The sequence below is a fragment of the Pongo pygmaeus genome, chromosome 1 (genome assembly GCF_028885625.2).
Source record: "Pongo pygmaeus isolate AG05252 chromosome 1, NHGRI_mPonPyg2-v2.0_pri, whole genome shotgun sequence".
NCBI classification, from domain to species: domain Eukaryota; kingdom Metazoa; phylum Chordata; class Mammalia; order Primates; family Hominidae; genus Pongo; species Pongo pygmaeus.
In genome coordinates, this window is record NC_072373.2 from 11,947,917 (window position 1) to 11,964,107 (window position 16,191).

The 16,191-nt window shown below is 38.0% G+C and overlaps 1 protein-coding gene across 5 annotated transcripts in view; it reads right to left on the bottom strand.

Moving 5' to 3' along the window:
• Positions 1–16,191, bottom strand: part of RYR2 (ryanodine receptor 2) — a 789,753-nt gene that overhangs the window by 563,264 nt on the left and 210,298 nt on the right. For all 5 annotated transcript variants that reach the window (XM_054448216.2, XM_054448137.2, XM_054448051.2 and 2 more), the window contains exon 2: positions 6,625–6,744. In XM_054448216.2, coding sequence (XP_054304191.1) covers positions 6,625–6,744 — 120 coding nt within the window. The remainder of the gene's footprint in view (positions 1–6,624; positions 6,745–16,191) is intronic.

Here is a 16,191-nt window from a genome sequence, read left to right on the forward strand (position 1 = left end):
ATAATGTTAAGGAGGTATTTTATTATTTTTTAAACATAAATAGAATTTAAATTTTGTTCAGTGCCTTTTCCCTATGAGTAAGTTCAAAGGATTCTTCTCCTTATCTTTCCTAATATGAAGAATTACATTAATTGATTTATAGTATTGAGCTATTCTTGGATTCCTGGAATAACCATCACTGGTCATGATAAAGATTTTAATGCAACATTGGTTTATTTAAAATATTTTATCTCAGAAAATTTCTGTATCAATAAAACTGAAATTGATCTATAAATTACCTTTGCAAAAAATGTTGTCTTAATTTTGAAATCTAAATTACATTTACTTGACAAAATAAATTTGAAACTTTTCCTTCTTTTATTATGCTTTGGAATAATTTAAGGAACATAGTTAAGTAGGGAGTATCCAACCTTGGTGCTTGTCTTGTCAGGGCATACTTCTACCACACTATTTATTTTATGATAATTGGTCTGTTTGAACTTAATGTGGTAAATTTTTATTTTCTTGAAATTATTCATTTCATGAAGATATTAAAGTTCACTTGTATGTAGTTAGACAAATGGTCCCTTATGACTTAATTTCCTTTTTTGATCATTATCCCCTTCCAATTCATATGTAACTTCTAATAATCGAATATTTGTACTCCCTTTATCCTTGATTAGATTAATTCATGGTTTGTCTATGTTGATGATTTTTTTCAAAGGACCAATTTTCAGAATTAACTCAGCAATTTCTTTCTTTTCTTTATTAATACCATTTTGTTGCTTTATTTTGCTTTGTTGTTCTTCTCCCAGTTTTTATCTGGTTGTTTAATTCATTGATTTTAAATTTTCATTTTTAATAATATATGCATTTAGGCCAGGCATGGTGGCTCACGCTTGTAATCCCAGCACTTTGGGAGGCCAAAGCAGGCAGACCACCTGAGGTCAGGTGTTCTAGACCAGCCTGGCCAACATGGCAAAACCCCGTCTCTACTAAAAATACAAAAATTAGCCAGGCATGGTGGTGGGTGCCTGTAATCTCAGCAACTCGGGAGGCTGAGAAAGGAGAATTGCTTGAATGCAGAAGGTGGAGGCTTCAGTTAGCTGAATTCGTGCCACCATGCTCCAACCTGGGCAACAGAGCGAGACTCCATCTCAAAAAAATAAAATAAAATACAAATATATGCATTTAATGCTATAGATTTTATCCTGATAACTTCTTTGGCTATATCCCACGCATTCTAAAACATCACATGTTCATTAATCATGATGTTCAAGAAACTCTTCAATTCTATTTTGCGTTTGACCTGAGATTTAATTAATAGCGTACATTTTAATTTTCAGATAGAAAAGTCTTTTGTGTGGTTTTTATTTTTTAGGGGGCTGATTTTGTTTTTTCTTTATAGTTATATTTGTACTATTCCTATTCTTTGGAACTTACTGAAGTTTCCTTGGTGGCCTAAAATATTGTCAATATTCTTTAATATGGTATGTGAACTTTAAAGAAAGGTATATTCTATTTTTGAGGTTCAGATTTTGACATATCTCTATAAGGTCAACCTTACTGATTATGCTAAGCATTGTATTTATTTTTTTCAAGTTGAAGTGTGTTACGTCTCTTATTATTGGTATGTTTCTACATTTCTTTTTGCAACTTCTGAGGTTTCTACTTTGTAAAAGTTGTATCTGTTATTGGGGTCATGAAACTACTTTGTCTTCATTGAGAAATGTATCCTTTAGCATGATAAAAAAAAAATCCTTCTTTGTCTCAAAGTTTTTTAGTCTAAATTATGCTTTGTCAAATAATGAGATAAAGACATCTGCTTTCTTTTTATTTGCACTTCTTGGTACATCCTTGTCTATCCTTTTATTTTTCCCTTTCTGAATGCCTTTGTTTTTATATACATAGTGTTAGATTTGGCTTTGTAGTCATGCTTATAATTTTAAGTTCTTATTTTAATAGGTAAGTCAAACTCACTTATAATTGTTTATATAATCAATATACTTTGGCCTCAATTCTCTTAGATTGTTAAAATGCGTATTTTAATTAAAAAATACTATAAATATAAAATTTCATTTTTATTTAAAATGAAATTTTTCCTTTTATGTAAAACATTTTATGTATATGGTGTGTGTATGTGTGTGTGTGCGTGTGTTTGTATGTGTGTGTGTGCATCACCCATGGATGATGTATATATACAGACATGCATCGCTTAATGATGGGGACACATGCTAGAAATGTGTCATCGGTGATCTTATCATTATGTGTACATCATGGCATGTATGTAATACAAATCTAAATGGTACAGCCTCCTATACACCTAGGTATATATGGTATAGCCTATTACTCCTAGGCTACAAACCTGTACAACACATGACTATACTGAATACTGGAGGCAACTGTAACACAGTGGCAACTGTTTATATAAACATATCTCAAAATAGAAAAAGTACAGTAAAAATGTGATATAAAAGGTAAAAAACGGTACACCTATATAGGACACCTTACAATAAATGGAGTTTGCAGGACTGGAAGTTACTCTGGTGAGTCAGTGAGTGAGAGGTAGGTGAACGTGAAGCCCTAGGACACTACCCTACTGCAAACTTTATAAACGTTGTACACTTAGGCTGCACTAAATTTATTTTTAAAATTTTCTTTGTTCAATGATAAATTAACCTTAGCTTACTGTAACTTTTTACTTTACAAACTTTAATTTTGTTAACTTTTTGATTTTTGTAATGACACTTAGCTTAAAATACAAACATAGCTGTACGAAAATATTTTCTTTATATCTTTGTTCTAGACGCCTCTTTCCTATTTTTTAATTTTTTTTTTTACGTTTTAAACATTTTTGTTAAAAACTAAGACTCAAATTCACATTATTGTAGGCCTACACAAGATTGAAATCATCCAGACATCACTAGGCAATAGGAATTTTTCACCTCCATTATGATCTTATGGGACCACTGTCATATATGTGGTATGTGGCACATAGCTGTGTCATATGTACATACACGATACATACATACACATGCACATAGGATATACATATCATATATAATATGTACATTAAATATGCATTTTTATATTTAAATAGAAATATATAGTTATCATATGTAATATCTACATATCATATATATCTACATTATCATATATCTACATTAAATATATAATACAAATATATTTATAATATATTATAAATATTACATACAATATAAAATATATGTATTTCTTAATAAACATGAATTTACATTAATTTATAATATAAATATATTTAATATATGCATTATATAATATAAATATATAATATATATTTTATTATACTTACATGTTTTTGTTATGTTTATGATATCATTTATAATATACATATGTTCATAAAATATATAAAGACATTTTTACATGTCTCTTTTGTTTAGGAAGTTTGGGCTTCCCTAATACTTATATTTTTAAATAATATTCTTAAGACCTTCTCTTTTTGATTACTATTTCTTAGTTCTATGACCAATATTGCAAATAGCTAATATATTATTTATCTCCAGTGAAAGTTATATTTACTTTTAGACTACATCTATAAAGCAATCAGAAAGTTGAATTTTTATAAACTGTACCCACTCTCCTATTTTTTGGTAGTCATACTTACTTAACCTTGTCAGAGGACAGAGCCATTCTATAAGACACTCTCTCCCCTAAAACCATCATTCCATCTCAGTTCCTTGGGTAAATGTGTCTTGAATGCTCACCACCATTCCTCGTGCCAGGGTCTCTACTGCAATTTGGTTTTCTTGGGGCAGGGGTCCCCAACCCCTGGGCCATGGACCAGTGCCAGTCAGTGGCCCCTTAGGAACCAGGCCACAGAGCCGGAAGTGAGCAGCAGGCAAGCTTCATCTGTATGTACAGCCGCTCCCCATCACTGGCATTACCACCTGAGCTCTGCCTCCTGTGAGATCATCAGCAGCATTAGATTCTCACAGGAGTGCAAACCCTATTGTGTACTGCGCATGTGAGGGATCTAGGTTGCACACCCTCTTATAAGAATCTAATGCCTGATGATCTGTCACTGTCACCCCCAGATATAACCATCTAGTTGCAGGAAAACAAGCTCAGGGCTCCCACTGATTGTACCCTATGGTGAATTCTAGAATTTATTATATATTACAATGTAATAATAATAGAAATAAAGTGCACAATAAATGTAATGTGCTTGAATCATCCCCAAAATACCCTCCAGCCCCGGTTCATGGGAAAACTGTCTTCCACAATTTCCACAAAATCATTTCCTTTGGATTTTCGAAGGTTTTCGCTTTTCCATCTTCTATGTCTCTACAGATGTTAAGCTGTGGGTTTACGTGCTCTGGTGTCCCTTCTCATGCAGTCTCCAGATCTAAAATTAGTTTTTCTCTAATTTGGAATTCTGGCCTGTTATTCAGCTCCCTTTTCCAAATCTCTGTTCTCTACTCATCCTGTTTCTGAGTTAAGAATGTATGTTGCTCTTTCATAGTGTCTCTTATTTTTTTAATTTCTTTTAGTTCATTTTTAAATAGTTATGTTTATTTAACTAGTTGACCTTTATTACCTTTAGATATTATTCTGCTTCTTATTCTCTTTTTATATATAAAACAATATATACACATATAAATTATATATTAAATATAATTATAATTTTATAAATTAGATTACTCCACTAATATATATAAATTATACATAATTATATATATTATAAAATTATATCTACAGGCAACACAAGCACATCAAATGTCCAGACAAAAATTGAAATGCTTTTTCTTGTACTCTTAGGGAGAAGAGAGAGTGTAGCCTTTTGTTTTTGCTTTACAGCTCTACAGCTCCTTGTTCTGTGGTTCTCCCCATTACTTGAAACATGGCCTCTTATGAAATCTATGGGTTCTGCTTCCCCCCTCTATTTTTTTTTTTTTTTTTTTTTTGGTTCGATCCTTGTCTATCCTTTGCCTCTATCACCCCTGCAACTTCTCCTCAGGGGAGGACTTTGACCTGTAAGGGAGCTTTACATGGTTAGTTATAAAAGTCCATAGGGCCAAGGTTACTCCAGAAACGTCTCACCTCACTATGCCATGGTTCCTTTGCTCCCTCTTAGTTCTCTTTCTTTTTCTTTTGTTTTCGACAGAATCTTGCTCTGTCACCCAGGCTGGAGTGCAGTGGTGCGATCTTGGCTCACTGCAATCTTCGCTTCCTGGGTTCAAGGGATTCTTGTGCCTTAGCCTCCCAAGTAGCTGGGATTACAGGTGTGCATTACCACACCCAGCTAATTTTTGTATTTTTAGTAGAGACAGGGTTTCACTATGTTGGCCAGACTGGTCTTGAACTCCTGATCTCAAGTGATCCGCCTGCCTTGGATCCCAAAGTGCTGGGACTACAGGTGTGAGCCACCATGCCTGGAGTGGTTGCTGTTTTCATATTGGCCCACCATGCTTTCCAGCAAGGATTTGTCACTGACTTTCAGAGACAATAGAAATCATATCACCGCTCTTGCACTTCCTCCTATACATTTACTGACTCCATATGTAGGAATAACTTGCCACTTAGTTTGTCTTAGATACTGTATTGTCTGTGGCTGTGAGTTTTACCCTCTTCATAGCTCTTTCTGGTTTTATGTGGAGATTCAAAGAGATGAAAAACTATGCCTTCTTGATAATTCTTCATTTCTCCCTGAATTTTTAATAATAACAAGGTGGGTCTCTCTCAAAGTGAATAGTTCCTAAAAGCAAAACCTCAACTTCTAATTTCTGAAATATAGAGACACAGATGAAAATTCATTCATATACAGAACGTACAGTAAATATCCACAATTAGGAATCAGGAATAATTAATCAAAACATATCAACAGATTTAAGTGTTTATATTTCTGCAAGAAAACCTATGCTGATATTATGAACCATTCTCTTTTAGGCAAAGATCAGCCTAAAAGAATAAATATCCTGGGAGCGGTTGTCTCAAAAAGTTAGTTCTGCCTTTGATTTTAAAATTCTGTAGCTTAAGATATTGCTGGGCTCATTTCAAAGAGTATATCTATAATTTACAGTATCTGACTACTTACTACCAACAATCTTTCTGTCCTTTCCCCTTTATGATCAATGCAAGAGATACCACTTTGAGAAAAAAAAGCCATATCCCATTTTCTACCAATGAAAGTCAAATTCAGATATATCTATGTGAACTGCATCTATACCCAGGTTTACGTATTTTAAACATGAACTGGGATTTAGAGTTCTGACTTTTCGTTAATATAGAAAATTGAAAGTCTATCTTATAAAAAATATAATGAGCCTAAGACTATTGGTTCCTTTACAAACTTAATAATCCATTAAATCTTCCTAGCCCTTATCAGTTTTCAAATTATATCATTTATTTACTTGTTTGCTTTTCTACTAGAATATAAACCTCATGGGGCAAGGACTTTCTGTGTTCTTGCTAACAATCTTATCCCTAGTTCTTTGTACCCAGGAGAGACTCAATTAAAAATCAGCAAAATGGAGATGGAAAACATTGTTATACCCTTTCATTTATATAGTATGTGTTCCACAGAAAATAGTAGAGAGCTCATAAATAACTTCAATGCCACTAGTAAAACTTGCATATTTGAATAGCCTTGAAAGACTTCATTCCCACCTTGGAATTGGAAGTGGACTCCAAGAAACAAAGTCTGTTGCCAAATCCTTCTGCTGCCAAGCATAGCTTCTGTTGTTCTTTGTGGATGGTTGCGGTGCACTGCAGAACCACTTCATCATCCTGCAAAGGGGGAGAAAGAGAGGGAAAAATAAGTGAGACGTGACATGACTGCACAGTCACCAATCAGATCTTGAAGAATATTATTTTAGTGCATTTAAAAAATCTGTGCCGAATGTAAAAACTACTGTCAAAAAAACAACCAAAAGAAGGCCCTACAGAATCAATTCCTCACGTACTTTTTATTTGCAAACAGGCAACTGGGTAGGGGAAAAGAGGGGAGCTACGGCCATTCAAGGCAATCAGTACTTTTTTGACTGTACTGACTGATCCCCAGAGGCAACCTGAACAAATAAAAGTAAAATACAGGATTTTCATATTATCATCACTATTTTAGCCATCAAAATTAACAAGAAATTGTCTGACACATTTCTAGGACACCAAGTATCATCAAGAACAGAACAGATTCTAATAGCAGGCACACATGTCATTTCAAAACTCACACAGGAAAACAGGTCAATAACAGAACTTTCTCAGTTCAAAGTGATGGTAAAAGTCATCTTAGTTCAACCAAGCATTAGTTGCTTGATCATATCTGAAAGGATCCTGGGTTGCTTAAAAATGTATGGAGAGACAATTTATTTCAGTCCTCTGACAGCCAAAACAGGTTTCCAATCAATTAATTAAGCAAGGTTACTGAGGAAACTGCACATGGGGAAAGATGAAAATTAGAATGACTCAATACAGGCAGCGGGAGTGCTGCAGGAATCATGGACTTTAGAACAAGCAAGATTTGGATTCCCATCCCAGCTCACGATGTACTAGGTTATATGATCTGAGGCAAAGTACTGAATTTCTAAAATGATGAAGTAAATGCGATAAAGCACCTTACATAATGACTAGCATACAAAAGGCACCAAATGCACAGTAAGTAAATGGAAAACACAGGTTCTATGTGGCAAGAGCCTAAAAAGTCTGACCATTTACGTGTTTTGACATCTCAACCTCAAAGAAACAAAAGAAAACATAACAGAGTAGTAAAAGAGCAATATAATCATCAATGCTTCTAATTAGAGAGAAAAGGGACACACAAGTATATTCTAGAAACCCTTCACCAAGGTGGTATGGCAGGGCAGAGGTGATGGGAATAAAGACTCAAAAGCAGACAGCAAGTTTTTGTTTTGTTTTGTTTTGTTTTGTTTAGCTAACCTAAAGAATATGCTATATGGCCGGGCACGGTGGCTCACACCTATAATCCCAGCACTTTGGGAGGCCAAGGCAGGCAGATCACCTGAGGTTGGGAGTTCGAGACTAGCCTGACCAACATGGAGAAACCCCATCTCTACTAAAAATACAAAAATTAGCCAGGCGTGGTGGCACATGCCTGTAATCCCAGCTACTCTGGAGGCTGAGGCAGGAGAATTGCTTGAACCTGGGAGGCGGAGGTTGCAGTGAGCTGAGATCGTGCCATTGCACTCCAGCCTGGGCAACAAGAGCGAAACTCTGTCTCACAAAAAAAAAAAAAAAAAAAGAATATGCTATATAAATTGGAAAGGTGCCACTCTAATTTGTATTTAAAATCCTGGTAATGCTTTGTATTTGCCTTTATTTCCTTTTTTTTTTTTTTTTTTTTTTTTTTTGAGACAGAGTCTTCCTCTGTCACCAGGCTGGAGTGCAGTGGCATGATCTTGGCTCACTGTAACCTCCGCCTCCTGGGTTCAAGCCATTCTCCTGGCTCAGCCTCCTTAGCAGCTGGGATTACAGGCGCCCACCACCATACCCAGCTAATTTTTGTATTTTTAATAGAGATGGGGTTTCACCATGTTGGTCAGGATGGTCTCAATCTCCTGACCTCGTGATCCGCCCACCTTGGCCTCCCAAAGTGCTGGGATTACAGGTGTGAGCCACCACACCCAGCTGTATTTGCCTTTATTTCCTATATGGTAGCACCAATATTCAATAGCATAGCTTACAGCACCAGCCACAGGCAAAGCCCAATATTTTTAACAACTACCTCCTAACTGACCCTCCAGGTGCTCACTGATTTCCAGTGAACATTCATTTGTTTTCTTTAAAAAATAATTTGCTAAAAAAAATAGCATTATTCTCATAGGATGGGTACATCTGAATATAAATTCATGTGCAGTGTGGCTATAATAAAAACAATCATGAAGTACTTTGGAGCTTATATAATCTGCAAGATCAAAGCTATATTGTGGTGTAATAAAAAAAGAACCAAAAATTGTGCTGGTGTGCTGGTGTGCTCAACGCCTTATCAAATCCCCAGAGGCTTTTACTATTTTGTCTCACCTACCCTATGGAACTAACTCTAACATGCAAACTACACTCTTGGGTAAGTAACTACACTCTTACTCTTTTGGATGCTAGAGGCTATCTAAATACAATTTAATACATTATTAATAACTAACTAAAGATGGTTTGGGAATGAGAATAAGATAAGACAGCAAGACAAGGTAAAAACAAAACCACAGACATATGGGACAAGTGGGAGTAACAGAGCTTAGTCAGTAAGCCCCGGAAGAAGAGAAGGCACACCGTCTTTACCAAAAGTACAGTGAATGCCCATCCTGGCATTAACTTATTTAATCCTGACTCTACCCCTGCGGTATAAAGATGACCCACACATATCTAGATGAGGAAAATGAGGCATAAAGTAACTTGTTACTCACAGAGGGCTTATCAGACATATTTCCAGAAATTGATCACTAAACCTAATTCATTTGAATTAGATTCAGATAATTCAGTCTGTAATCCCATCCCACACTGCTTCTAGAGACTCAATTGATTTTACCATGTATGTTACCGATAAAAGTGCTTCTCAATCTGTAAGGTGCATCCTATCGCCCATGGATCCTGCTAAGATGCAGATTCTGATGGGGAAAGTCTTGAGTGGGGCTGATTGTGCATCTCTAACAAGCTCTCAAGTATGAGCCACACTTGAGAGCTTGTTAGATGAGGATCTAGGGCCCAGAAAGGGACCCAGAAAATATATAGATCCTAAGAAAGATACGAGTTTCTTTTCTTCTCTTCTCTTTTCTTTTTTATTTTCTTTTCTTGAGGCAGAGTCTCAGTCTGTTACCCAGGCTGGAGTGCAGTTGCACCATGCCAGCTCACTGCCACCTCCGCCTCCTGGGTTCAAGTGATTCTCCTGCTTCAGCTTCTCAAGTAGGTGGGACTATAGGCAAGCGCTACCACGCCCCGCTCATTTTTTGTATTCTTAGTAGAGACAGGGTCTCCCTATGTTGCCCAGGCTGGTCTCGAACTCCTGAGCTCAGGCAATCCACCCACCTTGGCCTCCCAAAGTGCCAGGATTACAGGCGTGAGCCACTGCGCCCAGCCAGATATGATTATCTTTTTGATATATGATATAGGAAACCTATAGGAGTTTGAAGACAATCTTTAACAGTCAAATATTAAAATAAGCCTGTGTACTTTGGACAAATCAGAAATTAGAGTTCGTGTGGAGATGCCCATTAGTATGTGAGATGTACCAATCATCTAAGGGAAAGGAATGGATTTAATACTATATTAAGCTATCCTATCCAATGTATGAGACCAACTCACTTATGCAAAGTTTCACTTCAATCCAGTCCCTTAACATTGTATGATGGAGTGCATGGTAAGTTCAGGAGAGCTCTGCTATACCACCAAGGAGAGAGGCTATAGCTACAGCTTTCAATCATGGTTCAGTTCAGGAGAGCTCTGCTATACCACCAAGGAGAGAGGCTATAGCTACAGCTTTCAATTATGGTTCAACTTTGAATGATACAACCTAATCCGACACACTCATCAAAGCTTTTGCCAGTTTACCCAGGAGCTGCTTTTATTTTACTTTCCAGTAAGCAAAAGGTTCCTTTTGGACAGAAAGTAAAATATACCGAACACTTAATGAACCAAACACCAATTCACAAGCCACCTGCCAGTTGCCTTTAATTAACCCCATCATTCATCTCAAAGCACACTTCCTCTCCAGAATAACTGTGGTCTGACAGCATGCAGAGTAGGCATTTGAGAGGTTTTGATAAATAGCTTAATGTTTTCTATTTTTTATTATTATCCATATGTAATACATCTGGTAGGTAACATATATGAAATGTACATGAGGATACCGTGTACATGCACATGTGCTCACACATACATGTACACACACACACACACACACACACACAATCTAGTTTCTATTCCAAGAATAAAGATCAACACTGCCAAATACTGATGGGATCCAGAGGGTTAACCTACCTGACAGGACAATAAAGATATTAATCAAAGTATGTCTTCCTGAGTCATAAGGCCTCTTCCGAATTAGTCTTTGCTATTCAGCCCCTGAGGTGCAGACTTGTAATTCGTATGTCTTGCTTTTGCATTTTGGTTGCCTGTGCCAATAGTGTTTCTGAGTGCTTAAATGAACATGACGACCATCATTTTTTTCACCTTGGCCCATAAGCACTAAAATCACCCTTAAATACTCACCCTTTACTAAACAAACATGAAGAAACAAATTTATTGATCTTTCTTTATACAAATTCTGGATGAAATAATAAATAATCAACCACTTAAAAGAAACCTCAAGAGCAATTAGATAAATGGAAGCACTTACAAAAGTGTGACATCCACCTTGGAGTTACCAAGTCCTGTGGATTCTACTCCATCAATACTTTTCCAATCCATCAATTTCTCACCACCTTAGTCCAAGCTACAATTATCTCTCATTTTGACATCTTCAAAATCCACTGAATGGTTCTCCACACTGCAAACTCCCTTCCAGGGAGCTTTAGCTTGAAGCCACACCATCAATCTGTACTATACGGTGTGCTGGATTAAAACCCTTCAGTGGTTTCCAATTGCTCTAAAGATAAAAGCCAAAAAATCCTTGAGCCGGCCAGGCGCGGTAGACCACACCCATAATCCCAGCACTTTGGGAGGCCGAGGCAGGTGGATCTCTTGAGGTCAGGAGATCGAGACCAGCTTGGCCAACATGGTGAAACCCCATCTCTACTAAAAATACAAAAATTAGCCGGATGTGGTGGTGTGCACCTGTAGTCCCAGCTACTTGGGAGGCTGAGGCAGAAGAATCTCTTGAACCTGGGAGGCAGAGGCTGCAGTGAGCCGAGATTGTGCTACTGTGCTCCAGCTTGGGCAACTGAGCAAGATCCCACTCAAAAAACAAACAAACAATCAAAAAAATCTTTCAGCCTACAAGGCTCTGCACTGCATGGTCTGGCACCAGCCCAGTATCTCCAACCAACCTTCCTTCATGCCTTTTCTCCTACAGGACTTTTGCATGCACTATTAAACCCCTTTCTCTCTTCTCTAGTTAACACTTACCCATCTTTCAAATCTCAACCCAGGCATCCTTTCAAGGCTGTGTTGAGATTGGACCCACCAGGCTATTAATTCTAATTCTTTTGTTTTGTGCTCCCATAACATTGTATTTTCTCTTTCAGTTTCTTCAATTGTCATCATGCGTTCATTTGTGTAATTATTAATGTCTGATTATTAAACTGAGTCTGGGCCAGGCACAATGGCTCACATCCCAGCACTTTGGGAGGCCAAGGCAGGTGGATCACCTGAGGTCAGGAGTTCGAGACCAGCCTGGCTATCATGGTGAAACCCCATATCTACTAAAAAAAAAATACAAAAATTAACCAGGCATGGTGGTGGGTGCCTGTAATCCCAGCTACTCGGGATGCTGAGGCAGGAGAATTGCTTGAACCTGGGAGGTGGAGGTTGCAGTGAGCCGAGATCATAATACTGCACTCCAGCCTGGGTGACAAGAGCAAGACTCCATCTCAAATAATAATAATAATAAAAATAAAAATAAAAAATAAACTGAGTCTGTTTTTACCTAGAATTATAGCCCCAGTATCTAGCATAATGTCAGGTATATAAAAGGGCCTCAATCAATAGTAGTTGAATGAATGAATAAGAACAAACAATGCCCAAAATTTGTAATAAGTTAATACCACTAAATCAGCACTACCCTTTCATTGAATTGCCCACTTCGGACATTGCAGTTCAAAAACAAAGTTCAACATGAGATCTTTCTCAATAGTGAAGAAATGTTGCCTTCTCCAAATCACCATATTGAGGATTGGCCAAATGAGAAACTGTAGCTACAATACAGATAAATACAAGCCTTAGTTAGCAAAGAAAGTAGATAAGGCATTCAGGGATGCCTAGGGACCTCACACTTGGCCAGACAGTACACCGGCTGATCCCAGAACAAGATAAAGAAAATAGAAAACCTTCAAAGAATCAGGAGATGCAGAAAGCAGGAGACAGAAAGCCCAAAGCTTAGGGATAGCAGGGGTGGCGACAGTGGAAGAGGGGGATATAATGGGGACATGTCGAGGAGTGAATTATGGGAAAGCCTGTGTGTATGCTCGTGTGTGTGTGTGTGTGTGCATGTGTGTGTGTGTTTGTACATTTAGTAATTCTGAGCAAAGCTAGCTTGACTGCTGCTCACAAACCTGTGAGGTCACACACACAGAAAACCACTTCCACGGTCGCCCTATCTAAAATAGCAGCCCCTATCACCCTGAGTCCCTTGTCTTATTTTTTCCCCTTTATTATCACTACCTGACACTATATTATATGCTATTTGCTTTTTTAAAATTTTTCTGAGCCACCCCCACTAGAATGCAAGTTCTGTAAGGGAAAGGACCTTGTCACTTTTACTAATGGTGATCACCAAAGCATGTAAGAATGCTGGCTCACAGGAAGCACTCAATCAAAAAATATCTATTAAATAGACAAATAGATGACCTCTAATCCAATTTGATCCTAACAAGGGGGTGGTATTTAGAGGGGCTTCTGCCTTTCCATTACAACAAATAAGAATCAAACAAAATATACTCCATTCCTTCCGTACAAACATCTTGAAGCATTCAAGGGTGAGCCTACGCATTTTATTTAGTATCTCCCCATGCCAGTTTCACATCAATTTCCTGATTGATATTTAATAACAAGGAACAGAATTCATAAACCATGATAGTGATGTTACTTGCAGACAGAAATCACTTCTTTGCAGTTACTTAGACCCAATTCTGTCCATTTTTATGGGTTCCAATAGTATTAGGATCTGTGTGAGAGCAGGAACAAGATCTGTTTTGCTCACCAGTGTATCTCTATGGTCTAACACTATGCCTGCAAATGTAATGAACTCAATAAGTGATTGCTTATCACAATCCACCTTAAGATTATTCATAAATACGTGCTGCCATGCTGACAGATGGAGTCTCTTTTTAGAACTGCCAAGGTAAGATCTTATTTAATTTCCAATCAAAGCTGGTATTGTATGATCCCATTAAGTGATTTCATGGTTTCATGCAGCGAGGAAATAGGGCAATATTGGAGGAAAATTACCGATCCTGTCTATTATTGCTGTGACAAATTTTAATGTATCATAAGCATCCACAGCATCAATATAAAACCCAATGCATCACTGGAAAAAAGCAATGCAGTCCCTTCTTTTTCCCCTATTTTAAGTACAACAATGCTCTTTGTGTACATAATCTAAACAAATCAATCATATATTATACTCTTGAAAACTCAATAAATAGTCTTAATAACTCTGGTCATTTAAAAAAAAACATCTCTCACATCATGCCAAGTATTTTCCCTAAACTCTTACTCCTCCTGTCTTCCGAGATTTTTTTCCAGGTTTAGGCTTTGTGTAACTGGTCCTCTAAGTTATGTCCTGAGAATTTTTCCATAATTAGCATCAACTCAGAAAGCTCACTATATGTATCTTATCCTGTGGTTATCTCTCCAGCACATCAGCTTAAACTCTACAGAAACCAGTAGCTTGATGAAAATAAATGCTTTAGTGAAAACCTAAGTTACTAATTAGCCATTTTAGACAACTGTACATAGAAAATGTTCAGTCAGGCCGGGCGCGGTGGCTCAAGCCTGTAATCCCAGCACTTTGGGAGGCCGAGGCGGGCGGATCACGAGGTCAGGAGATCGAGATCATCCTGGCTAACACGGTGAAACCCTGTCTCTACTAAAAATACAAAAAAAATAGCCGGGCGTGGTGGCGGGCAGAGGCAGGAGAATGGCGTGAACCTGGGAGACGGAGCTTGCAGTGAGCCGAGATTGTGCCACTGCACTCCAGCCTGGGCGACAGAGCGAGACTCCGTCTCAAAAAAAAAAAAAAAATTTCAGTCAATATATGTTGAGTTGAATTCCTTTGTGTATTTCCTGTGACTATAAAACTCTTGACTGGGTGCAGTGGCTCATGCCTATAATCCCAGCACTTTGGGAGGCCGAGGCGGGTGGATCACCTGAGGTCAGGAGTTCGGGACCAGCCTGGCCAACATAGTGAAACCCCATCTCTACTAAAAATACAAAAAATTAGCTGGGCTTGGTGGTGTGTGCCTGTAATCCCAGCTACTCAGGAGGCTAAGGCAGGAGAATTACTTGAACCCGGGAGGTGGAGGTTGCAGTGAGCCAAGAGAGTGCCATTGCACTCTGGCCTGGGCAACAAGAGCAAAACTCCATCTTAAAAAAACAAAACAAAACTCTTTAGAACAGAGATCTAATATTTATGGAGGAAAGGCCAGAACTGGAGTACTGGATTCTGACAATTTTGTGATGAGTAAATAAGACATGATTTCTACCATCACTGTTGTCAAGTCTGCTGGAACAGTACAGAATGGAGAACAATTCTCAAACAACATCAACAGTTTCTTTCAAATAGTCATTCATCATTTAAAAGATATTCACTCAGATGCAATACATGCTAGGAAATATTATAAGAGCTAAATTGCCTAATAAACAAAAGATCCCTGAACTCATTAGGCTTGCATTCTAGCAAGAGAAGAGGATGAATTTTAAAAAATAAACTAAAAATCTGAAAATCTTAGAAGGTGAAAGTTCTATGGAAAGAAAAAAAAGAATAGTATAAGGGGATCGGAAATGCTACTAGGCTGGGGGAAGTGAGGTTTTGAACAGAATTGCCAGGGCCTCATTGAGGGGGTGACTTCTGAGCAAAGACTTTAAGGGGGAATGAGAAATTGACCAAATGACGATGTGGAGACAGGGTCTCGCCATGTTGCCCAGGCTGGTCTAGAACTCCTGGGTTGCAGTCTGCCCACCTCGGCCTCTCAAAGCGCTGGGATTACAGGTGTGACCCACAGCACCCCACCAAAGTGTTTTATTTCTTTGTAAAACACTTGTGACCTGCCTTCACTCGTCCCACAATATAACCGTCCCCGTGGAGTGAGCACCAGTGGAGGAGGAGCAATCCAGGGAGAGGGAAAGCTGGTGAAAGCCCCCTAGGCAGGAAAGCATGGACTTAGCATCATCAGCAAATTTGCAGCTAGAGCAGAGTAAGCTAGGGGAAGTGGGTGGGAGATGAGGTCAGAGATAATGGGCCCAGACCATGGAAAGCCTTGATGTCAGTGTAAGACCTTTGGATTTTACTGGGGGAAATGGGGAGCCACTGGGTCATGTACTACACTAAATGCAGAGTGTAGAAAGGCAAGG